Source organism: Leptodactylus fuscus, chromosome 10 (genome assembly GCF_031893055.1).
Source record: "Leptodactylus fuscus isolate aLepFus1 chromosome 10, aLepFus1.hap2, whole genome shotgun sequence".
NCBI lineage: Eukaryota > Metazoa > Chordata > Amphibia > Anura > Leptodactylidae > Leptodactylus > Leptodactylus fuscus.
This window is the reverse complement of record NC_134274.1, coordinates 81,933,611-81,959,074: the sequence shown is the minus strand read 5'-3', so window position 1 is coordinate 81,959,074 and position 25,464 is coordinate 81,933,611. Positions and strand designations below refer to the sequence as shown.

Below are 25,464 nucleotides of genomic sequence, written 5' to 3'. Positions count from 1 at the left end.
CGGCTCCTCCGGGTGACGCTTTGTCTTTTCTCCCCGCTCACACGGTTGGTGGTTTTGAAATTCCCGCTCAGTCGCAGTGACCGTTACAACCCGCGCGAGAGCCGGCAGCGTCACGTGGCGCAGAGAGAAGGGGCGCGAATTTCAAAACCTCCCCAGAGCTGAGCCCTCTCCAACTGAAGAAGATTCAGCAGCGGACTGGGGCGGCGCTCAGGTTATTGTAGAAGGATGTGCGGAGTAGGCATATACTAGGTACGGAGAGGAGGGAGGGAGGGAGATGTGGTTGCGGGCGCAGGGTCTTGTCAGTTAGGGATAGTAATGGCTGTGCTCATCCTAATCCTCTCTCCCCGCCAGGGCACAGCCCACGGTGGCAGGCTTAGAAGTGCCGATGAAACGGGCTGATCCGGGTGAACCTTTGTCTATCTCCCCGCTCACACGGTTGGTGGTTTTGCAATTCCCATTCAGTGACCGTTACAACCCGCGCGAGAGCCGGCAGCGTCACGTGGTGCAGAGAGAATGGGCGCGAATTTCAAACCCTCCCCAACTGAAGAAGATTCAGCGGCGCTCAGGTCATTGTAGAAGGCGCTAGGGAGAGATGCGCGGAGTAGGCACATACTAGCGACGGAGAGGAGGGAGGGAGGGAGATGTGGTGCGGGCGCAGGGTCAGTTAGGGATAGTAATGGCTGTGCTCATCCTAATCCTCTCTCCCCGCCAGGGCACAGCCCACGGTGGCAGGTTTAGAAGTACCGATGAAACGGGCGTTAAAGGGCTGATCCGGGCGAACCTTTGTCTATCTTCCCGCTCAATCGTAGATTCCCATTCATTCAGTGACCGCGAAAACCGGCAACGTCAGGTGGTGCAAAGGGAGAAAGGACACGAATTTCAAGCCTCCGCCTGTCTATTACATCCTCCACTGCTGCTGATGCGAAGTAAGATTGAGTCAGCAGTCAGTGGGGGCGGCGCTCAGGTTACTGTAGAGGGCGCTGCAGTTACATATGTGCCTGTTATACATACAAAGGAGGGAGACGAGGTATCGCTAACTCAGTGACTGTAAGGGAAAGGGTAACCTCTCTATTAGCAGCCAGTGAAGGCTTCTCTTCTCCCCTCCCGAGAGGAGAAAGACAACGGCTACAGCTCGTCTGAGGGAGGATTTGGTGGCTCTGAGAAGAGCCTTTGTGTTGTCAGACGGTGCCTGGGCAGATTTAAGCCCTCTCCCCACGAATCCTGCGGGCCAGCTGGATGTCTTTGGGCATGATGGTGACCCTCTTGGCGTGGATGGCGCACAGGTTGGTGTCCTCAAAGAGCCCGACCAGGTAAGCCTCGCTAGCTTCCTGCAGGGCCATGACGGCGGAGCTCTGGAAGCGGAGATCCGTCTTGAAGTCCTGGGCGATCTCTCGGACCAGGCGCTGGAAGGGAAGCTTACGGATCAGCAGCTCGGTGGACTTCTGGTAGCGGCGGATTTCACGCAGAGCGACTGTACCAGGGCGGTAGCGGTGAGGCTTCTTCACTCCGCCGGTGGCGGGAGCGCTCTTCCTGGCGGCCTTAGTGGCCAGCTGCTTGCGGGGAGCTTTCCCTCCGGTGGATTTGCGGGCGGTCTGCTTGGTTCTTGCCATCGCTTCTGTATAGACGTTACACAGCGGTGATATGAGCTGAGGAGCGGAAAGAGCGACATATTTATACAGCCGGGGCTCGTCCTCATTGGCTCATGGAAAGCCCGCCCCCTCCATCTCATTGGTTTATTTCTACAGTCCAGCATTAGCGCTCATGCCCCTCCCCCAGACCCCGTGCAGCACGGCGCTGTACAGCCCCCGCCGGCATGCATCAGGCTACACAGGGGACAATCTGTGGCGTTCCCCCCCGCAACATAACGAGGCGATTAGAACCTGTAAACCTGAGGAGAGAAACGGAGGGAAATTCAAACCTGGTGGAAGCGCCAATCAGCTGCGGAGGGCGGGGATTATGATGCTGGCACTGGTCACATGACTTGCTGGTCCAGTAGAACAGAGCGCAGACAGCGGCGCTCATTTGCATAGCCCGCCTATAAATAGGGCTGCGCTGGGAGGAGCACAGACATTACTTTCTCTCATTCTCGTGTGAAAGAGATCTCCGTGTTATACCATGCCTGATCCCGCCAAGTCTGCCCCAGCGCCCAAGAAGGGCTCCAAGAAAGCCGTGACCAAGGCCCAGAAGAAGGACGGCAAGAAGCGTAAGAGGGCCAGGAAGGAGAGCTATGCCATCTACGTGTACAAGGTGCTGAAGCAGGTCCACCCCGACACCGGCATTTCTTCCAAGGCCATGAGCATCATGAATTCCTTCGTCAACGACGTCTTTGAGCGCATCGCAGGAGAAGCCTCCCGCCTGGCTCACTACAACAAGCGCTCCACCATCACCTCCCGTGAGATCCAGACCGCCGTGCGCCTGCTGCTGCCCGGAGAGTTGGCCAAGCACGCCGTGTCCGAGGGCACCAAGGCCGTCACCAAGTACACCAGCGCCAAGTAATCGGCTCCATCACCTGCTCTGTACTATCACCCCAAAGGCTCTTCTAAGAGCCCCCCACCCCTTCCACACTAGAGCTGCTGAGCCCTTCATTTCTGGTGTTTATTCCCCGGACCAGAGGCTTTATTTATCCCGATCCGTTTTGTCATTGTATTTATGGACGTTACACCGCACTGTTTGTATTATCCTCAAGGCGAAGGAACTTATCCGCCTGATAACCTCGTATCTATCTCGTGTGTGTGTGTATATCTGCGCACACCGGCAAAGTAAAGGAGAAACTTTAGGCAGTGCACACTGTACAGCGACGGGAACGCTCTAAGATTTATGCATTTGTTCACACGTTCCCTGAAGCTTAGGAGCGTTTATCTCAACGCTCTCCGGTATTCCTACAGTAGCCGCAGCGACAGCTCCAGCCCTAGAGGGCAGAGGAGAGGTGGGTGGCGGGGACAGCTCTGTTCTCAGGAGGATGTGGCGGCTCTGAGAAGAGCCTTTGGGTTATGAAGTAGAGAGTCGGGGAGCGGCGGAATTAACCTCCGAAGCCGTAGAGAGTGCGGCCCTGGCGCTTGAGCGCGTACACCACGTCCATGGCGGTGACGGTCTTCCTCTTGGCGTGCTCGGTGTAGGTGACGGCGTCACGGATGACGTTCTCCAGGAAGACTTTCAGGACACCGCGAGTTTCTTCATAGATGAGACCGGAGATGCGCTTGACGCCTCCTCTGCGAGCTAGACGGCGGATGGCAGGCTTGGTGATGCCCTGGATGTTATCCCGGAGCACCTTCCTGTGCCGCTTGGCACCGCCCTTGCCGAGACCTTTCCCTCCTTTACCGCGACCGGACATCTTCTGTGCTGCTGCTGACAGACTAGAATAAGCGTCCCTCCGCACAGCCGCCTTTTTATATAGAGAGTGGTCGGACCAGAAGGAGAACCCTGCTATGATGACGCAATTCTGGGGCGTGTCCTGAAGCCACTCCCCCTCCCACGCTTTCCTCCTCTGATTGGCAGAACTTTCACCCGTTAGTGATTCGGAGCTTTCCCGCTCATATCCTACAGTTCTCGCCGCCTCTCCCTGTCCCTGCTGCCGCTCTCAGCTCGGCCCCGGAGACAATGGACGTCTGCCGGCCTTCTCCACCCGCCCCAGTGTCATCACAAACCTACTGCTGGGAGCCGGAGCTCCCCCAGACAAGTCATTCAGCTGCAGCACAGACAGTGCGTTATAAATACAAGAGAACACGCTGAACAGGAGGCAGCAAAGATCCGAGTTTCTGGGTCCAGAAGTGACCCCGAAATAACGGTGTGCGCTCTCAGGGGAGAACGAGCCTGGACGCCGGGAGGTTGTACTGGGGGAGAAGGGGGATGAGGCTGGGTGACAAGAGCTCTCAGGGGAGCCCCCTCCTCAGCCTGTGTAGGAACGAGTAGTGTCAGGCGGGGGCTCCCCTGAGAGCGCTTGTCACCCAGCCTCATCCCCTTCTCTCCCAGTACAACCTCCCGGGCGTCCAGGCTCGTTCCCCGCTGATCTGATACAGACCTGGGAGTATGTATCGTTTGTCCCCCTACCACAAGCACGCACACAGCCGCCCGCCGTACACCGCAGCGACCCCCGGCATCAGGCTGCATTCGGGACTGCAGGGATTGTGTAGCTCAGACATACTGACAATTCCTCCTCCTCCTCCCCCCTTATCCAGACAGAGGCCCCCGCCAGTAACGAGGAGGATGCGCGGCCAATCTACTGGATTACTGCCCCTATAAACCCTCAGCGGCCTCAGCTTTTAGTCCTCATTACTACCCCGCTGGACCGGTCACCTGGAGAAACCTGCGGGGATGTTACCCTGTAGTGACCGCTCATGTGTCGGTGCGGATACGGGAATGGAGCCCTGGTCATAGGATTGCCGTTAATATGACGCCCCCGCTGGCTGGGGAGATAGCGATGATACAGCTCTGCCGGGACAAGGTGGTGGCTCTGAGAAGAGCCTTTGTGGGACAAGTACAGGGCTGCTCGGGCTTATTTCTTAGCCGCGGGCTTCTTGGCTTTAGCAGCCTTCTTAGCCGGACTCTTGGCAGCTTTGGGCTTGGCCGCCTTCTTAGCCGGGCTCTTCGTCACCTTCTTGGCTTTAGGAGCCGCCTTCGGCTTCTTGGGGCTCTTGGCCGCTTTCTTGGCGGCCGCGGCAGGCTTCTTGGCTTTCTTCGGGCTCTTGGCCGCGGTCGGCGCCTTCTTAGGAGACTTAGCCGCGGGCTTCTTGGCGGCAGCTTTCTTGGGCTTGGCCGCTGCAGGCTTCTTCTTGGCCGCCTTGTCCTTACTCTCCGCCTGCTTCTTGTTCAGCTTGAAGGAGCCGGAGGCGCCGCTGCCTTTCACCTGGATCAGGGTTCCCTTGGTCACCAGAGCCTTAAGGCCCAGCTTGACACGGCTGCGGTTCTTGTCTGTATCGTAGCCGCCAGCAGCCAGCACCTTCTTCAGGGCGGCCACAGACACCCCACTGCGCTCCTTGGAGGCGGACACGGCTTTGACGATCAGCTCGGACACGGTGGGACCGGAGGATTTCTTGCTCTTCTTGGCGCCCCCTGCGGCTGCTTTCTTCGGCTGCTTCTTGGATTTGGCGGCCGGTTCGGCGGGAGGGGGAGCGGCGGCGGCGGCGGCGGGCGCGGTTTCTGCCATGATACGAATCGAGCTCTAATTCCTTTCCTAGACGGGAAAACACTGGGGCCGGAGCAGCCGCCGCCTCTTATATGCACAGCGGTGCGCACTGATTGGCTGCTGAGCGGCCTCGGCCTCACCTCCTATTGGCTGTCACTCAGCACAGGGCCAGAGTCAAGCTCCGCTCTCCCCGTGTGCTTCCCTGCCCGGGATCAGAGCCCATTACCGGCTAGAACCGGACAGGAGAGCTTCCATTCTTCGTGTCTCCCCACTCCCCGACATCCTCCCTAACAGTCCCTGGCCGTCACTGGCGGAGGTGCGGGGGTGGTGCGGAGAGGAGGCCCCGGGATTTCCGCCATAGCACCCCCACATCTGTCCATCACTATCTATGCAGGAAGATGAAACCGCTGCGGGAGCTGCCCCCTTCTATTCCCGGCGCTTGTCACCATCCCCGGGATCTTTACCACAAGCTCTATGCTACAGGAAGCTGATTGTACGATGCGGGGACAAGCTGGAGCTGCTGAGAGCCGGGGAGGGTAACACAGGCGGCGGCTCCGCTCACTGCCGGCTCCCTGTCCTCACATCAGATAGATACATATATATATATATATATATATATATATATATATATATATATATATATATATATATATATATATATATATATATATATATATATATATATATATATATACACTGCAGACAGGGGGGCCGCTTCTCATGGGGCTCTGCCCTGCAGCAATGTCTATACACCGGGCAGAATAGAAAAGCGGGGACATTGTGTATATACAGCTGTCTGCACAGAGGCGTGTAGGATGGGATGATGGCTGGAGGTGATTTCAGTCTCCTGCAGTTACACGTATTATATAGGATGGGATGCATACAAGGTGATAGTGATCCAAACCTGACAATCACTACCATCATGAACTATTGAAAAGTTTGTCTTTGCTTCAATGTGTCAGTTTAGACCCTGTGCGATCTGTATGGCAATTACAATCCACAACCAACAGCACAGTAAGACACATTACAGATAGACACACGGCCATACAGCAAGTCGTTGTGTGGGGATTGCAGTCAGAAGTAGCAGCTCCAGGTGTCAGTGTGAAAGCGTGACTGCCCAAAAACTGGAAATAAAATATGATGACATCAATGACATTTCCGCCATATTTATGTTTTTATGACCATCCAGACGCCAGCAGATGATCCAGAAACCCTAACTATGTAGGAACCCTAAAATATGCTGGATATTGGCCAAGTGTCCCCAAGGGTTGCATCTGGGAATGGAGTATCATTGAAGCTGCAGGTCTGGCGTACCCCGACTTCTCAAAGCATTTGGGATCTCTTGTTAGGCACATTACACCGATATGTTTTATTCCCGGGAGTTATGGCGTATTCACAAAAGATGTATGATTTCTCTCTCTCTGGGCTTAATGCGGGACATTAGGTGGTCGGGTCAGTGGTGGAAGATTCCAGGAAGAGGGCAGAGCTGAGAGCCCTTTATAAACTGATGAGGTCCATGATTTCAGGGTCAGATGGATCGGAGGGGCGGCTTATTAGCCTGGAGATCGATAGAACTACATCCTGCTGACAATCTCTGCCAGGCTAGAAAAAGGTCTGATTGATTTTATTTCCATATTCAGACAGATATGATCTTTGCTCCTGTCTATCTTATTGTGCCACATGTGGTCACAGCTCCCAGCACTGCCCCTACTCAGCCAGACATGCCCTGAAACTAGTGGACATAAAACAGTGACAGGATGTATCATTCGCAGTGGCAGGGCTGTTGGGTACCATCACATGGTGCAGGAGGATTCAATGGTATGGGCTGTATCCTGTGATACTCCTTAGGACAATGTGATATTCTCTACATAGTTCATACCATCACCAATAGACAGATAAGCCAAAGTGGACAGCAAGAGCCCCGGGGACAGGCACCAATTCCAACATGGCAGCAGACTAGTGGTTATAAGCCAAGTTCCCTGTCGTCCTCAACAGCGGCACAATGTGGGGTATTTCTGCCCCTGTGTGCTGGTAGGACAGGCGGATATTTAATTAGCCAATCAAATGCGTGGCAGGCCCTATAAGAGGGCACAAGAACCTCCCCTCTGCGTGTTTTTTTCTGTCCTGTGTGGATAGAGGACAGGTGGGAGGACTTGTGTCCTCTTTGAGAAGCTCAGCAGGATCACTCACCTCCTGAGCGGTTGTTTTCTTCTTGTCACCTTCTGTGCCCTGCGGGGAGAAGGTGCTTGTTAGCCATGTGTGGCTACCCCCCTCTATCCCCCCTGCCCCCCCTCTCCTCCGCTTCCCCTGCTCCTTGTGACTTACCTGACATTTTGGTGAGAGTCCGGGGACTCCGCATGCCGCCTCTGGTGGCCGCGTGGACTGCCGGCGGGTGGAACCACACTGTTGTGTATCCTGTTCCCCGCCGGCCGCTGTAAGCGCGCATTTCCGGTTTCGCCGGAAGTATCATAGCGCCATGGCAACGGCCTGGCGCTGGCGGCCGCTCACTCAGGGAAGATTCAGGCCTTATTAAAGGCCGGAAAAGACGGGGAGATGTGGGGGTAAGTGCCCGTGTTAAGGGCCTCTTGGTGGGGGGGAATGTATATCTTTGCAGACCCCTGATTACAGGGTTAGTTGTCTGGGCAGGTTGCCTCACCTGCTTTGATTGTGGCTCCGCCCACTTCCAGCCGGCCAGAATTAAGAGGCTGGCTGGCCTGGTGTCAGAGACCTCCCTGCAGTATCTGCTGAAGGCGTGCGATTGTGGTGTTCATTGATCTTGAACTCTTTTCCAGTTTGCAAACTTTATTGGGAACCGGCTGTGATGGCCGAGTGGTTAAGGTTTTGGACTCGAAATCCAATGGGGTCTCCCCGCACAGGTTCAGATCCTGTTCACAGCGCCAGCCCGGCTAGCTCAGTCGGTAGAGCATGAGACTCTTAATCTCAAGGTCGTGGGTTTGGGTCGCACGTTGGGCGCCAAGTCACCTCTCTGTCCGGTCTACAGGACCTGGTAAGATTTACCCTTTTTTTTAAAAGCTGGTATGATGTCATGGTGACAGTGTTGCATGGTCTATTATCTCTCTCTGTAGGATATGTCATCCTCTACTACCCCTCCTGGGGATGGTAGGAGGAAAACCTCTTCCAAGAGGAAACATCTTTCCTGCTTCGATTGCGACACACCGCTCCCTGATGGTAGGTAGCGGCTTGAAAGGTTGTGCCCTGCGGGGTACTACTGGTCCTATAACTTGCCTATTTTCAGGCTATGAGTGGGCCCGTTGTCGCGGGTGCAGAGGTCCTCCACCTGTGGAGCCCTCTCCCAGAGATATGATGGCATGGGTCAAGGAGATGGTGAGGTTGGGCATCGCTTGGGTAAATAGTTTTTCCCTTGCTTGTACTCTCCTTTTTGTTTTGCAGGATGATTCCCTCAAAGGGATACATTGCACCTTGTCTCAGCTCACCAGGAGACCATGCTCTGAGCTCCGTTCCTCGTCTCTCCCCCCCCCCCCCTTGTAACACCTGCGGGTGGCAGAGGATGATTCCTCCGAGGACGACTCAGTTATTCCAGCAGAACTGCGTTCCATTATGAACAAACGGGCAGGCTGCTGAAGTCCATCCGGTCTACAGTGGGCCGAGATGTTGACGGGGAAGCCTCCACGTCTGCCTCTGGGGGACATATTGCCTTCCATGCGGACGCCACGCTGACCGACCTTATGGCGCAGCAGTGGAAACAGCCAGAGAAAGGACATTCGCTTTCCAGGATCTTCAAGAGTTTGTTTCCTATTAACACTACCCAGTGGGATTCCTGGGGGCCTCCCCCGAAGGTGGATTTGGCCGTAGCAAAGCTGTCCCGCAGAACCCTGGTGCCCTTGGAAGATGGTTCAAATCTTCAGGACCCTCTGGATCGTAGGGCGGACTCCGTTCTGAAGAAGGTCTACTCAGCTTCCTCCGCGCAAGCCTCTGTGGCCATAGCCTCCTCTATGGTTGGTGACTTTTTGCGCAACCGCTTAGCCGCCTTGGAGCGGGATATAGACTTGGGCGTAGACAGAGATGAGATTCTGGCCTCTATGAAAAGAGTTCATAGGGCTGCAGATTATTTGGCGGAATCCTCCTGCCATCAATTAAAAATCTCCGCCAAATCTATGGCGTTGTCTACTGCGGCCCGTAGACCCCTTTGGCTAAAGCCTTGGCGGGCAGATTTTGCGTCTAAAGCAGCACTCTGTGCTCTCCCCTTTGAGCCGGGAAGGGTGTCTGGCCAAAGCTTAGATGCCATTATGGAGGGATTAGCTGAAGGTAGGGGAAGGTCCCTACCTCAAGCATCCAGGGGCAGACGTGCTCCCTCTAGAGGCAGAGGTTCTTCCTCTAATTATAGACGCCCTTCCCAACAACGGCGTTTTAGATATCGCCCTAGGGGAGCTGGTCGTGGCGCTTCCAAGGAGGACACCAAGAGGAAGCCTGAGTTTTGACGTGGGGCAGCTCCCTGTGGCCCCCCTTCCTGGGAGGACGTCTTTCCTCCTTTTCCAGAGCATGGTTCACCCATATCCAAGACCCATGGGTGTTGAAGATCATACAACACGGGTATCACATCGACTTTCATCTTCCACCTCCAGATCGGTTCGTTTCCACCCAAACTCTTCCACCTTCTCAGCAGGCCAGTCTAGAAGCCTTGGTTGCCGAATATGTTACCAAGGGCGCCCTGGAGAAGGTACCAGCCTCAGACCTCGGTCTGGGAGTCTACTCCCCCGTCTTTCTGGTCCCCAAGGTCACCGGGGGCTGGAGAATGATAATAGATCTGAGGTACCTCAATCGGTTTATCAGGAAGAGGTCATTTCGAATGGAAACCGTGGATTCCGTGGCTGTGTTTCTTCAGCCAGGAGAGGTGATGGTTAACCTCGATTTGAAGGACGCCTATCTACATGTCCCCATTGCTCATTTCCACAGGAAGTTCCTCAGGATTGCCGTCGCTATGGCCGGCCACAGGGAGCACTATCAATTCACAGCTCTGCCATTCGGCACATCCGCCCCACTGGTATTCACCAAGGTGATTTCTCCGGTCGCCGCGGCCCTCAGACTTCAGGGTCTTTTCATCGTCCCTTATCTAGACGACTGGCTACTGAAAGCTCAGTCTCCTGCTGCTCTCCTCTAGCAGCTCAACCTTGCCATCAACTTCCTACAGGAGTTAGGATTATCAATTGGGAGAAGTCCGAAATCGTTCCATCCACCTGAAGAAAATTCCTCGGATTTATAGTGGATTCAGAAGCGATGCAGATCTTCCTCTCCAGTCCAAGGAAGGAAAGAATCCAAGCCAGTGCACGATTCCTATTGCGCACTCGGCAGGTAACCATCCGGAACGCCATGAGAGTCCTGGGCCTGATGTCATCCTCGGCCAGGGCGGTGCCTTGGACTTTATGGCATTTGCGTCCCCTGCAGATGGAAGTGTTGAGAACCTGGAACAGGTCTCCACGGGGATTGCACAAGAAGATCTGCCTTTCTCCCGCTACCCGTCTTTCCCTCAGATGGTGGATACACCTGAAAGACGGAAGGTCCACGGTCCCGACAGTGTGGACCCTGTTGACAACAGATGCATCCCAGTGGGGATGGGGAGCCCATTGTCAAGACAAAACTGTACAAGGATGATGGAGATGTCCGGAGCTGGGGTCATCCAATCTCAAGGAACTCAGAGCAGTGTACCTGGCCCTAGTACACTTTGCCCCAGAATTGAAAGGCAAGTCTGTCAAAAACCGGTCAGACAATATGACGGTGGTAGTCTATATAAACAAACAAGGGGGCACCAGGTCACCAACCTTGCTGAGAGAGACAAATCTCATATTTGCCTAGGCGGAGAAGAATCTGGTCCAGTTATCCGCTGTTCACATAAAGGGCTCCCTGAACATAGTAGCGGATCAGCTGAGTCAGGGTATTACCGTATCAGGAGAATGGTCTCTCAATCCAGACGTATTTCAACAGATCGTCCAGAGATGGGGTCTCCCGGAGGTCGATCTTATGGCTACCCGACTCAACGCCAAGGTGGGGACCTTCTGCTCTCTGTACCAGGAGGACAATCCCTTGGCGGTGGATGCCCTGTCCATCCCATGGAGGTTCAGGCTGTTTTACATATTCCCTCCAATTCCAATCATACCGAAGGTATTGATAAAAATAAGACAGGACCAAGCCTCGGGAATAGCCATAATCCCGTTCTGGCCAAAAAGGGCTTGGTTTGCTCAGCTCATACAAATGAGTCAGGGCATATATTGGAGGCTTCCCCCACTCCCAGACCTGGTAACCCAAGGAGAGCTGAGATGCCAGGATCTGAGGAGACTCAACCTGACAGCCTGGAGGTTGACCAGTCCCTATTGAGAAATAGAGGACTGTCACAAGCCGTCTTGAAGACCCTATCCAGCGCCAGAGCAGATTCGACTAACAGGAACTACCGTCGAATAGGTAACATCTTTAATGCCTGGTGTCTGCAGCATCAAGTGGACTCCACCGATCCCCCTACGGAGGCGATCCTGGACTTCCTTCAAGACGGACTAGACAGAGGTCTTGCTGCGGCCACACTCAAGGTACACGTAGCGGCCCTGTCCGCCTATCTGGGGAGGCGTTTGTCTCAGGATCCTTTAGTGAGCACCTTTATTAAAGGGGCAACTAGGCTGAGACCGGTGGTAAACACCCCTGTCCACCAATGGGACCTTATTCCGGTCCTGAACGCCCTATGTGGCCAGCCATTTGAACCTCTGGAAGAGGTCTCCCTCAAGTCGCTAACCGGCAAAATGGCGCTGCTATTGGCAGTCACACCTGCCAAACGCGTTAGTGAACTACAAGCTTTGTCCGCTGAGGAGCCATATACCACCTTTTTCTCTGACCATGTACAGCTTAGGTTCCTCCCTGGGTTTCGTCCCAAGGTGCCATCTGCTGTAAACAGGAACCAACTGATTTCCCTTCCAGTATTTTTTCCGTTCCCTTCTTCTGCTGAAGAAGAAAGATGGCACAAGCTGGATGTGGTTAGATGCCTGCAGATCTACTTGCAGCGCACTCGCCCCTTTAGGTGGACTGAAAACCTGTTGGTCAGCTACACGGGGAAAAACAAGGGCGCCAAAGCCGCCAAAGCTACAATATCCCAGCCCAAGGGCTGTCGGCTCCATCTTTCCTTCATGCCCATTCAACCAGGGCAGTGTCCACTTCTCGGGGAAAGAAGTGCTTTGTCTGTGGACCAAATATATGCAGCTGCCTCTTGGGCATCTGAATCCACCTTCATTCGGCATTACCGACTGAAGGACCAAGTGGCAGATTCCACTGCCTTTGCCCAGACCAGTTTAAGATCGGTCATGGGTTTGTCCCACCCATCTTGGGGACCTGCTTGCTATATCCCCACATTGTGCCGCTGTTGAGGACGACAGGGAACGAGTGATTATGAAGATAATCTTGTTTCCCTTAGTCCTAACAGCGGCACAAGATTTCCCACCCTGGGAATCATATCTTATGTATAAAACTGTATATAAATGTAATGGAGGTACTTTTGTATTTACACGCAGAGGGGAGGTTCTTGTGCCCTCTTATAGGGCCTGCCACACATTTGATTGGCTAATTAAATATCCGCCTGTCCTACCAGCACACAGGGGCAGAAATACCCCACATTGTGCCGCTGTTAGGACTAAGGGAAACAAGATTATCTTCATAATCACTCGTTGTTCATCTGAAGAGTCTGACTTTCCCTATGCCTATCCCGAAACACGCCATCAGGTATATTCTGTTACCCTAGACCATCCAGACTTCAGGGCTACTGGGTGTCAGATTAGCAGAACGCACTGTACTGTCATTTATGTGAGGCTTGTACTATAACTAGAACAGCCATAGCGACCCCTCGCTCCACCTTACTTAAGTCTATGCAAAGGAAACGGGTACCTCATGGGAGCTAAAGAGGAAATGAAGGTGGAGGAGTCAGTACTGCAAAAGTGTTATAACCTGAGCTGTGCCTACCAGGCAATAAGGCAATCGTTAGAAATCATGACAGATAACAGATTTATGACCGGAGCAGCCATTGACTCAGGCAAGCCAAATCAGATCATTTAGAGCTCCTTCTAACGCTTGGGGTGAAGCAGACGGTCACTTACAGTGCTGCTAAGTGCCATTAAGGTCCCATACATGGGGTGGGAGTTGTTCTCCAGCATGGAGCTCGCCACGGACAGTGTCCTTCTGTCACCCACTACCTGTACTAGGTCGAGGGGGGCGCCCCAGGACAGAGCTGGCCTTTCTGATCAGCCTGTGAAGTCTATTTCTGTCCCTGGCTGATATACTGCTCTCCCAGCAGGCCACACCGAAAAAGATGGCTGAAGCAACCACAGAGTCAAAGAAGGCCCTAAGTAGTGTCCCCTGGACTCCGAAGGCCGTCGGCCTCCTGAGCAGGTAGAGCCTGCTGTGACCCTTTCTGTGCAGCGCCTCCAGGTGATCAGCCCAATCGAGTTTATTATTGAGGAGCTCACCCAGGTACGTATAGGTCCTGACTATCTCAATGCCTGTCCCTTGGATCTCCACCGGGGATCTGAGCATTTCTCTGCTTACTAAAGTCCGCCACCATCTTCTTGGTCTTTCCAGCATTAATCCTGAGGTGGTTGTGCTGGCACCAGTCTAAAAAGTCCTGATTTAAGGACTTGGGCCCTGGCGCCGCCTTTAGTGGCTGCCTCGATTACAGAGCTCCAAGCTGACAGCAACCTTTATCTTTCCATTTTCACTCTTTTTCTCTGTATCTTCAAGAATCCTCTAACTAAGCAAACTAGGACTATGAATTAGCAACTATAAATCAAATGGAATGTCCTGTGGCGTTCACACAGAGAACTAAATGATCCTGCAGTGTGCCTGTGTTTCTTTTTTTTTTAGTTGCTATGATTCCTAGTATTTCTCTATCTGTCATGAGCTTGAATGTGTTTTTCTCTCTTGTTATATACTACTGTGCCATCTTTGAAACTTCTATCACTGAAATTTCCCCATTGTGGGACTATTAAAGGATTATATTTAAAGAGGACCTTTTACCACTTTTGGGCACATGCAGTGTCATATACTGCCAGAAAGCCGACAGTGCGCTGAGTTACGGTGCCGGTACCGTAGTGCTCTATGGTCAGAAGGGCGTTTCTGACCATTAGCCAGAGACGTCCTTCTGCCTCGCGGCGCCAATCGCGCTGTACTGTGGAGCGGGGAGGAACGCCCCCTCCCTCTCCTGATAATGCTCGTCTATGGACGAGCTGTGTGAGCAGAGGGAGGGGGCGTTCCTCCCTGCTCCACAGTACAGCGCGATTGGCGCCGCCAGGCAGAAGGACGTCTCTGGCTAATGGTCAGAAACGCCCTTCTGACCATAGAGCACTACAGTACCGGCACCGTAAGCTCTTTACACCGGGCACAGATCGGGAAAGCTGACAGTGCGCTGAACTCAGCGCACTGTCGGCTTTCTGGCAGTATATGACACTGCATGTGCCCAAAAGTGGTGAAAGGTCCTCTTTAAGTCTCTGTATTCCCTATCGCCGCCATCAGTGATAAGGCCGACTATAGCAGAGTCATCGGAGTACTTCTGTAAGTAACAGCTGGATGAGTTGAGCCTAAAGTCAGCAGTGTACAGTGTGAAGAGAAATGGGGCGAGAACTGTACCTTGTGGTGGCCCCGTACTACAGATCACATTATAGTTAACGGCTAGCCCAAACGGATAAAGCCATGCGTATTGGATACTCTTGGACCTCAGACATTCCAGAAGAGGGCGCACCGTGCACCGTTTGGCCAGGATTGACGGAGCCGGGTCCTGATATATAGAGACCTCCCCCTCCCTTAGTTGAATAGAAGGACAACTTCTAGCTGCTGCAAAAATAGCCGCTGCGTCGGGATACGCTAAAAGTCCATCTCTGGGCGGTTCACCCTGTTGGGGTTTGGGCCATAATGCTCTGTGGATGCGTTCGATGCGAATGGATGAGGTTCTTTTCGGGCCAAGGAATTCTTCAAAGAGATCAGCTGCCATTTTTAGCAAAGATAAGATAAGATAATCCTTTGATAGTCCCACAGTGGGGAAATGTCAGTATGTTACAGCTGCAAAGTAATACAGATACAGGATAATACACAGTAATATATTACACAAGTAGACACACATATGCTGAGAAAGATATACTAGGAGTCAGGGGTGAACCTGCCCCTTTCACCGCCCGAGGCGAAGGACAGGACAGCTTGTCCTGGACTGGTTTAGGTAAGGCAAAATGCTGCCCTCCCTGGGGCCCTGACATAGCGCCGCCTGAAGCGGTCGCTTCAGGTCGCCTCATGGGAGGTGCGGCGCTGCTAGGAGTCCATAGCAGCTAAGGAACAGAGAAGAAAGAAGGAGGACATTCATAGTCATTTAGTTGTCTGTGCGGAGTGTCTTCGCTTGGTTTGATGTAGATTATACAGCCTGGTCGCGGTTGGAAGGAAGGACCTGCAATAGGGGTGAAGCAGACGGTCAATTACAGTGCTGCCAAGTCCCATCAAGGTCCCATACATGGGGTGGGATTTGTTCTCCCGCATGTAGGTCACCACAGACAGTATCCTTCTGTCACCCACCACCTGTACTGGGTCCAGGGGGCTCCCCAGGACAGAGTTGGCCCTCCTGATCAGCCTGTCACGTCTGTTTCTGTCCCTGGTTGATGGACTGCACCCCCAGCAGGCCACACCGAAAAAGATGGCTGAAGCAACCACAGAGTTGAAGAAAGCCCTAAGAAGTGGCCCCTGGACTCCCGGCCCTCAGCCTCCTGAGCAGGTGGAGTCTGCTGTGGCCCTTTCTGTGCAGCGCCTCCAGGTGATCAGCCCAGTCTAGTTTATTATTGAGGAGCACACCCAGATACTTATAGGTCCTGACTATCTCAATGCATGTCCCCTGGATCTCCACCGGGGTCGGAGCACTCCTCCGTTTCCCAAAGTCCACCACCATCTCCTTGGTCTTCCCAGCATTAATCCTGAGCTGGTTCCGCTGGCACCATTCAACAAAGTCCAGGTTTAAGTCTCTGTATTCCGTATCGTCGCCATCAGTGATAAGGCCGACTATAGCAGAGTCATCGGAGGACTTCTGTAAGTAACAGCTGGATGAGTTGTGCCTGAAGTCAGCAGTGTACCGTGCGAAGAGAAATGGGGCAAGAACTGGACCTTGTGGTGCCCCCGTACTACAGATCACAGTGTCAGACACACAGTCCCGGGCTCTCACATACTGAGGGCAGGTTGTCAGGTAGTCTAGGGTCCAGTTGGACAGGTGATTGTCCACACCAGCAAGGTTCAACTTCTCCCTCAGTAGCCCTGGCTGAATGGTGTTGAACGCACTGGAGAAATCAAAGAACAATATTCTCACAGTGTCCCCGGGTTTCTCCAGGTGAGAGAGAGCTTTGTGAAGAAGGTGGATGATGGCGTCATCTACCCCAGTGCCTGGCCGATAGGCAAACTGGAGAGGGTCCACAGCGGAGCACACTAGGGGGCGTAGGTGTGTCAGGACCAGTCTCTCTAGGACCTTCATCAATTGGGATGTCAGTGCTACAGGTCGGTAGTCATTGTAGACCATTGGGTTGGGTTTCTTTGGGACTGGTACCACACAAGATGTTTTCCACCGTTGAGGTACCACTCCCAGCTTTAGACTCATATTGTACATATTGCGTAATAATACCACACAGCTGGTCACTGCACATTTTAAGAACTCTTGTGCTTATCCCATCGGATCCTCCAGCCTTGTCTGCCTTAATCCTCTTGAATAATAATAATAATAATAATAATAATAATAATAATAATAATAATAATAATAATAATAATAATAAATAATAATAATAAATTTTATTTATATATCGCCAACATATTCCGCAGCACTGTACATTTTGTAGGGTTCAAATACAGACAGATACATAACAAAGAACGTCATTTCACACAATGGGACTGAGGGCCCTGCTCACAAGAGCTTACAATCTATGAGGTAGAGGGGGTGACACAAGAGGTAGCAGGGGCGGCATTGCTTATACAGTATTCAGACACTTTTGTAATAGAGGTTACTGTCATTACACAAACAAAACCTTATGAGCCATCACTAGAGATGAGCGAACACTAAAATGTTCGAGGTTCGAAATTCGATTCGAACAGCCGCTCACTGTTCGTGTGTTCGAATGGGTTTCGAACCCCATTATAGTCTATGGGGAACATATACTCGTTAAGGGGGAAACCCAAATCCGTGTCTGGAGGGTCACCAAGTCCACTATGACACCCCAGGAAATGATGCCAACACCTCTGGAATGACACTGGGACAGCAGGGGAAGCATGTCTGGGGGCATCTAACACAACAAAGACCCTCTATTTCTCCAACATCACAGTCCATCACATAACAACTACACACTTTCCACATTCCAAAAAACCTCTATCAAAGTGGGAAAATACCTGGAAACCTTCTTTACTCCCCAAATGGATGAACACAAACCCCAATTTAAGCTCAACAAACAGTAACAACCACCCCTTTAAATCACGTTACCCATGACAACCACGGATGGAATAGACAATGGAAAATCCAAAAGCCCTCACCCTTAACTGTCATTTTGAGTGTGTGTGTGTGTGTGTGTGTGTGTGTGTGTGTGATGTGGTAAGACCTTCCAAAATTCACTTTTCTAGCCCTTAACATGAGCCCTTCCAAACAAAGTTACAGGACCTTAAGCTGAGCTACCAGCAGAGATTGAGGCCCTTGGCATGAGTAGAGCCTTGCACCAGCAGTGTTTTTGGCACTTAGGGTGAGTTGAGCCTTGTACCAGCGTGTGTCCCTTAACATCAGGCGAGCCCTAAGTTCTGCACTTTGCACAAAAGTTCAACATTAACCTTAGTAGCCTTAGTAGGCCCGAGAACCAGGAACAGGTCTTGCAATGGCTGTCGGATAACGCTTAAAGCACATTGTCCACCAGCCAGTCAGCCTCTACCTCCTCTTACCCAACAGTCTTGTCCTCCTTCCACCCAAAATTATCAATCTTCCCAGAACAATAACCCCAACTGTCCCTGCTCCCCAGAGCTGTTCTCCCTTCCTTTGACTGTACCGCAACCTGCCCCTCCATTTCGCGATTCCACGGACCTAACAGACGAGTATCTGTGTCCAGATGCTCAAACACTAGAGTCTCCTCCATCTCCGGTTGATTTGGTGGCGGATGACCAGCAACCCACCCTCATCGACGACGATGAGATGCAGTTGCTGTCAGGGCAGCCAGTTGACATGCGCATTGTGCAGGAGGAGGAGGCGAGACAGGAGTTGGAAGAGGAGGTGGTGGACGACGAGGACACCGACCCCACCTGGACAAGGCGGATGTCAAGCTGGGAAAGTAGTGTGGATGTTGAGGCAGGTGCAGCACCAAAAAGGGTAGCTAGAGGCAGAGGTCAACAGCTTTGCCGAAGCCAGGCCAGACCCGGAATGTCCGAAGATGTTCCCTTTTGTACCCAGCCCAGAAAAACTCCCCCATCGAGGGCACGTTTCTCGAAGGTGTAGAGTTTTTTCAAGGAATGCGCCGAGGACAGATATAGTGTCGTCTACACAATTTGCCTCTCGAAATCGAGTAGGGGCCCTGAGAAGAGCAACCTGTCCACCACTTCAATGCACCGTCATTTGGAATCCAAGCACTGGACTCAGTGGCAGGCAGCAACGGCAGGACAAACGTCGCCCGCCGTTCATGCCACTGCCTCTGCTCACAGTGCTGGCGATGCACTCCAGAGGACGAGCCAGGACATCACTTCATTTGCCTCCGCCACTTTGTTGACTTCTCCTTCATCCTCTCCTGTTTCTGTCTTATCTCCTTCTCCTGCACCATCAAAGGCACCATCAGGCGCTTCTTTACAACAACCCACCATCTCTCAGACATTGGAGCGCCGGCAGAAATACACCGCTAACCACCCACCCACGCAAGCCTAGAACGCCAACATCGCTAAACTGCTGGCCCAGGAGAGGTTGGCGTTCCGGCTTGTTGAAACTCCCGCCTTCCCGGACCTGATGGCAACTGTGGCACCTCACTATGCCGTCCCTAGCCGTCACAACTTCTCCCGGTGTGGCGTCCCCGCCTTGCACCAGCACGTGTCACTCAACATCAGGTGGGTCCTTAGTTCCGCGCTTTGCTGCAAGGTCCACTTGACCACCGACACTTGGACAAGCGCCTGTGGTCAGGGATGCTGCTTATCTTTAAGGACAGGCAGGGTGAATGTGGTGGAGTCTGGTCCCGGGGTGCAAACTGAGGTACCCTATCTCCTCTCCCAGGCCAAAATTCATGGCAGGAGTAGACTGAAACCCTACGACGCTGCAACCTCCACCCTAGCTACTAGCGGCAAACGCTAAAACACTGGTGTGGGGAGACGTCAGCAGGCAGTGCTGAAGCTCATCAGCTTGGGGAACAGACAGCACAGTGCCTCCGAGGTCAGGGTTGCCATCCTGGCTGAGATGGCATTTTTTTTCCCCTGCTACACCTGGGGCCTGGCATTTTTACGCCTGTGATAATGGCTGGAACCTGGTAGCGGCTCTGGAGCTTGCCAGCCTCCAACACGTTCCATGTTTGGCCCACGTCTAACCTAGTGGTGCAACGTTTTTTGAAAACATACCCAAATGTACCGAAGCTACTGTTGAAAATGCGGCGCTTCTGCGCCCACTTTTGCAAGTGTACAGGAGTCGCTGCTAGCCTAAAAACACTCTAGCAAGGCCTACATCTGTCCAAACACAGGCTGTTGTCCGTCATTCACACACGCTGAAACCCTACAATACCATATCTTGAGCAGGGTGTGTGAGCTGCACAGACCTTTGATGGAGTTCCATCTACAAAACCCAAGGGTTCCTCAAAGTCAGCTCCCAAAGTTTCTGCACCATGAGTTTCCAGGGGTGGCAGAGTTTTGGCTAGGGGAAGAGGCATGGATAGGGATGATGTCTAGGGGCAAAAGCAGTGTGGATGTGGAGGCAAGCTAAGCAGCAAAAACTGGGGGTACAAGCTAAGGCATGGACTGGGGTGATGTCTAGGGGCAAAAGCAGTGTGGATGTGGAGGCAAGCTAAGCAGCAAAAACTGGGGGTACAAGCTAAGGCATGGACTGGGGTGATGTCTAGGGGCAAAAGCAGTGTGGATGTGGAGGCAAGCTAAGCAGGGAAAAAGGTGGCTAGAGGCAAAGGGATGTCCAGAGGCAGAAGACAGCTGCATGACAGAAGCTAGACCTGAGCCAGCAAGGCCCAAGATGCCCTCTTTTCTAGCTTCCTTAGAAAAATTCCCCCATCGAGGCCACGTTCCTCGCTGGGGGAGATCATTTCTAAATGTATAGGTCGAGGACAAACTGAGTGTGGTTTACACACTTTGCAATGCGACTCCCCATCTCCCAGGCCTTTCATTCCAGGCTAAAGTACAGCACAACCCACCCACATGCCCAAGGCTTCAACGGCCTCATCTCAAAAATTCTGGCCCAGGAGATGTTGGGGTCCCGGCTTGTGGACACTCTGCCCTTTTTGGGCCTGCTGGCTACTGCGCCACCTCACTGTGCCGTCCACACCAGCACTTTTCCCCAAACATGAGGCGGTCCCTAAGTTCAGCGCTTTGCCCAAAAGTTCCACGTGACCAGCTATGAATGGACAAGTGCATGCGGACAGGGACGCTAACTTTTAATTTTGGCACAGTGGTTGAATGTAGTTGAGGCGTGGACCGGGTCACAAAATGTGGTGGACTGACTTGTCTCCCCACACAACATTCCTGGGAGGAGGGCTGAAACACCACCCTCTTCCTCCGCTGTTAGATTGACCCCAGCTACGAGCTGGAAACGCAGCAACACTGGTGTGGGGAGACATCAGCAGGCCGGGCTGAAGCTCATCAGCTTTTGGGACGGACAGCACACTGCCTCTGAGGTCAGGGATGCCATCCTGGATGAGATGGCAATTTGTTTATCCCCGCTGCCCCTGGGGCCAGGCTTTTTTGTCTTGTTGGAGGGCTCTGGAGCTTGCCAGCCTCCAACACGTTCCATGCCTGGCCCACGTGTTCAATCTAGTGGTGCAACGATTTTTAAAAACATACCCCAAATTAGCAGAGATAAGGGTGAAAGTGGGGCACTTGGACACCCACTTTCCCAAGTCTACAGTACCTGGAGCTAGCCGCAATACACTCCAGCAAGGCCTACATCTGCCTGAAGCACCTACTGTTGTGCGAGGTCACCACACGCTCAAACCCTAGATACCGTATGTTGAGCAGGGTGTGTGAGCAGCAGAGACCTTTGATGGAGTACCAGCTACAAAACCCAAGGGTTCCTCAGAGTCAGCTCCCTCACTTTCTGCACCATGAGTTTCCATGGGTGGCAGAGTTATGGCTAGAGGCACAGGCATGGATAGGGGTAATGTGTAGGGGCAAAAGCAGTGTGGATGTGGAGGCAAGCTAAGCATAAAAAACTGGGGGTAAAAGCAGAGGCATGGACTGGGGTGATGTCTAGGGGCAAAAGCAGTGTGGATGTGGAGGCAAGCAAAACAGGGAAAATGGTGGCTAGAGGCAAAGGGATGTCCATAGGCAGCAAGGGCAAAGATGCAAAACTCTCCCCTGTTTCAAGAATTTTCCTGACTTGTCTCCCCACAAAACATTCCTGGGAGGAGGGCTGAAACCCCACCATCCTCCTCCTCCGCTGTTAGATTGACCCCAGCTACGAGCTGGAAACGCTGCAACACTGGTGTGGGGAGACGTCAGCGGGCCGTGCTGAAGCTCATCAGCTTGGGGGCCAGACAGCACACTGCCTACAAAGTGAGTCATGCCATCCTCGATGAGACGGCAATGTGGTTTTGGCCACTGCACCTGGGCCCAGGCATGTTGTCATGTGTGATAATGGCCGTAACCTGGGATCGGCTCTGTAGCTTGGCAGCCTGCAACATATTCCATGCCTGGGCCACGATTTTAACTCATTGCTGCTAATCTTTTTGAAAAGGTACCCCAATGTTCCTGAGCTACTGGTGAAAGTGTGGCGCTTGTGCGGATAGTTTTTAAAGTCTATAGTTGCCGCTGCTAGCCTCTATGCACTCCTACAACGCCTGTACCTGCTGGAACAATGGCTGTTGTGCGACGTCTCCACACTGCTGGCACTAAACATATCATGTGTTGAGCAGAGTGTGTGAGCAGCACAGACCTTTGATGTAGTTCCAACTCCAAAACCCTCGGGTTCGTCAAAGTCAACTCCCTCAGTTGCTCAACCATGAATGGCCATGGGTGGCAGACTTATGTGAAATCCCATCCCATCCATTGCACTGGACACGAAACATTAGCATGCGCTCAGCACAACTCCGGATATGGTAGCTGCGTTAAGCAGGGTGCAGGGTACAACACAGACCAGGCCCGAGCACCAGGAACAGGTGTTAGAAATACTGCAGCATCCGCCATTTCCTTCCAATTTTGGGGTTTTGGACCCGCCACCGACTTGTCTGGACCTCAGTGGGGATCATGAGACACAGTTGCCATCAGGGCAAGCTGTGGTCATGTGCGGTTTGCAGTAAGGGGGCAGTGCGCAATTGGAAGAGGAGTTGGTGGATGACGAGGCCACCGACCCCACATGGACAGGGGTGATGTCTAGGGGCTAAAGCAGTGTAGATGTGGAGGGAAGCTAAATCAACAAAAAACCTGGGTAGAAGCAAAGGCATAAACTGGGGTGATGTTTAGGGGCTAAAGCAGTGTAGATGTGGAGGGAAGCTAAGCAGCAAGACCAGGCGGAATGTGGTACAACTACAAAAGGGGGACCTCCTCCAACGGCAGTTAACCCCAACGTACAATAAAACTCTGACACACTCTTGGATGGTAAAATAGTGGGGGTCGGCCACAGCTTTATTAAACCATAAACATATCGGCAGGCCCTGCTATCCCCCTCCCCTTTACTCTTTGACCAAGCGCGTCACCGGAATGCCCCGCCACCGCCTGCGGTGTGCATGTGTATGATGTTCAACGGGTGACGCGCTCCATCTTCTACCACCGATGACCAGAAGGGGAAGGGAGGGGAAAGGCGCAAGGTCCCGCCAACATGCAAGCTGTGACACCTGAAAAAACAAACCGGAATAAATAACAAGGCAAAGAAACAACGAAAACAATAAATAATAAACAACCATAATAACGGAAAGAGAACAAACAAGAGTGGGGAGGGCGGGAGGGAGCACGTCTTGTTCCGACGCTGGCGGGGATCCGAAAGGAAGTCCCCGCCCAGCGCCAGAAATTACATCAGACGCGTAAACATCGCCTCCTCCGAAAACCCCGCCCCGGTCAGCAACAGCCGCCGGGAGGGGAAAAAGGAGGAAGGGGGGGGAGCCACACGCCCGGTCAAGACCCGGACAGCTTAGGCAGCCGTCCGGGTCACAAAACAGTGGGTAGAAGCAAAGGCATGCAAAACTCTACCCTGTTGGAAGACTTATTCCTAGGTCTGGAACACGTTAATGCCCCCCCCCCTGGACAAATTACTGCCACTCAGGGGCCTAGTGTCACCAGGAGGGACAAGTATAGGCGCATGTTGTGGGAATACCTGGCCGACACCAGCTCTGTCCTCTCCGATCCCTCTGTGCTCTACTGCCTACACTTATTTTTTCATCTTTTTTTTCTGCACTGCACATCTCTTGCCTACTTCCTTTGGGATCTTAGAAGTGGTGGTCCACTTCCAAAGGTGGTAATTTCAGGGCTGGAGTTGTCAATAGACAGTGTAACGGGAGTAGCTGAGGTATTGCTGTCTTAACCACTTTTTGGCACAAAATTAACTTCCAAAGCCAAGTATGGTGCAAGTATATGATGCAAGGACACCTACACACCTATCTCTGACACATTGGGGAGTTCACCCTCATGCGCCCTTTTGGCCTGCACCATCATACGCCTCTTCCCAGCCACTCCACATCTCCCAAGCTTTTCATTGCAGGCAGAAGTACAACACAACCCACCCCCATGCCCAAGCCTTTAACGGCCTCATTGATAAACTGCTGGCCCTGGAGATGTTGGTGTTTGTTTATGCTTCTGGACACCCAGGCCTTCCGTCAGCAGATGGCAGCTGGGGCACCTCCCTATGCTGGGCCTAGCCGTTACTACTTCTCTTAGTGTGCTGTCCCTGCCTTGCGCCTGCATGTGTCCCATAACATCAGTCGGGCCCAGAGCTCTGCGCTTTGCTGCAAGGTCCACTTGACCACCGACACATAGACAAGCGCCTGTGGTCAGGGATGCTGCAGTGCTTATCTTTAATGACAGGCAGGGTGAATGTGGTGGAGTCTGGTCCCCGGGTGCAAACTGGGGTGGCCTATCTCCTCTCCCAGGCCAAAATTCATGGCAGGAGTAGACTGAAACCCTACGATGCTGCAACCTCCACCCCAGCTACTAGCGGCAAACACTGTAACACTGGCGTGGGGAGATGTCAGCAGGCCGTGCTGAAACTGATCAGCTTGGGGGATAGATAGCACAGTGCCTCCGATGTCAGGGATGCCATCCTGGCTGAGATGGCATTTTTTTTCCCTGCTACACCTGGGGCCTGGCATTTTTGCGCCTGTGATAATGGCTGGAACCTGGTAGCAGATCTGGAGCTTGCCATACTCAAACACGGTCCACGCATGGCCCACGTTTTTCAACTTGTTGGTGCCATGTTTCTTTGAAACCTACACCATTGTGCCTGATATACAGGTCAAAGTGGGGCCATTTTCGTAAGTGAGAACTAGCCTCTGCTAGGCAGAAAACATTCAGAGCACACTCCTCTCATCTTCGCACCGTTGGCTGGCGGAGGAAGACGAGGGGGTTGGAGTGGCATCTGATGTCCCTGTCCCACACGAGGCTAGAGGGTGCACTTCAGTGCATCCCATTGCTTCACTACAAATGGTGTGAAGGGGAGTGGAAAATGGAGGAAATGGAGAGTGACCCTTACAGTTGGTGCCAGCAAAGGCATGCCAAGTAACACACTGGCACACATGGCTGACTTCATCTTGGGTTGCTTTTCAACACATATTTCACATCATGAAGAACAAATAATACTGGATTTTTACAAGCCTCGAAACCCGGTCTAGGTCTAATGTCTGTTCCTTTCTTATATTAGGGGAGAGGGAAAAAAAATTACTTCAGTGATACGTTTAGCGTACATAGACTGACTATTAATGTGTATCCCACTTAGTGTTGTTAGGGTTACACACCGTCACAACCTGGCTAAAGCTTCTATAGCTGTTAATAAAGTCAACATAACTTTACGGTATCCAAAAAGACAGCTGGTACCGAGAGAGAGCAAGACAAATGTCAACCAAAGCTGTGAGCTCTGAACACCCACAGTGACTTTGGCGTCATCATCATTATAAGGGAGCGGGTGGTAATAAATAACTTGGCAGTGCCTAAAACCCAAAAAGCTTATACAACTA

At 52.6% G+C, this 25,464-nt stretch overlaps 3 protein-coding genes and 1 non-coding gene across 4 annotated transcripts; 2 read left to right on the top strand and 2 right to left on the bottom strand.

Annotated features, from left to right (window-relative positions):
• Positions 1–1,110: 1,110 nt before the first annotated feature.
• LOC142183540 (histone H3) lies at positions 1,111–1,610 on the bottom strand. The gene has a single exon (XM_075258663.1). It carries the CDS (start codon positions 1,608–1,610, stop codon positions 1,200–1,202), a length of 411 nt encoding a protein of 136 aa, XP_075114764.1. The 3' UTR covers positions 1,111–1,199.
• Positions 1,611–2,089: 479 nt separating this feature from the next.
• LOC142183424 (histone H2B type 1-O) lies at positions 2,090–2,522 on the top strand. The gene has a single exon (XM_075258507.1). It carries the CDS (start codon positions 2,116–2,118, stop codon positions 2,494–2,496), a length of 381 nt encoding a protein of 126 aa, XP_075114608.1. The 5' UTR covers positions 2,090–2,115; the 3' UTR covers positions 2,497–2,522.
• A 1,968-nt stretch (positions 2,523–4,490) lies between these two features.
• Positions 4,491–5,143, bottom strand: LOC142183367 (uncharacterized). Its single transcript, XM_075258431.1, has one exon. It carries the CDS (start codon positions 5,141–5,143, stop codon positions 4,493–4,495), a length of 651 nt encoding a protein of 216 aa, XP_075114532.1. The 3' UTR covers positions 4,491–4,492.
• Positions 5,144–7,937: 2,794 nt separating this feature from the next.
• TRNAS-CGA (transfer RNA serine (anticodon CGA)) lies at positions 7,938–8,019 on the top strand. Its single transcript has one exon. It is a non-coding gene; the product is annotated as a tRNA-Ser (tRNA).
• Positions 8,020–25,464: the final 17,445 nt, after the last annotated feature.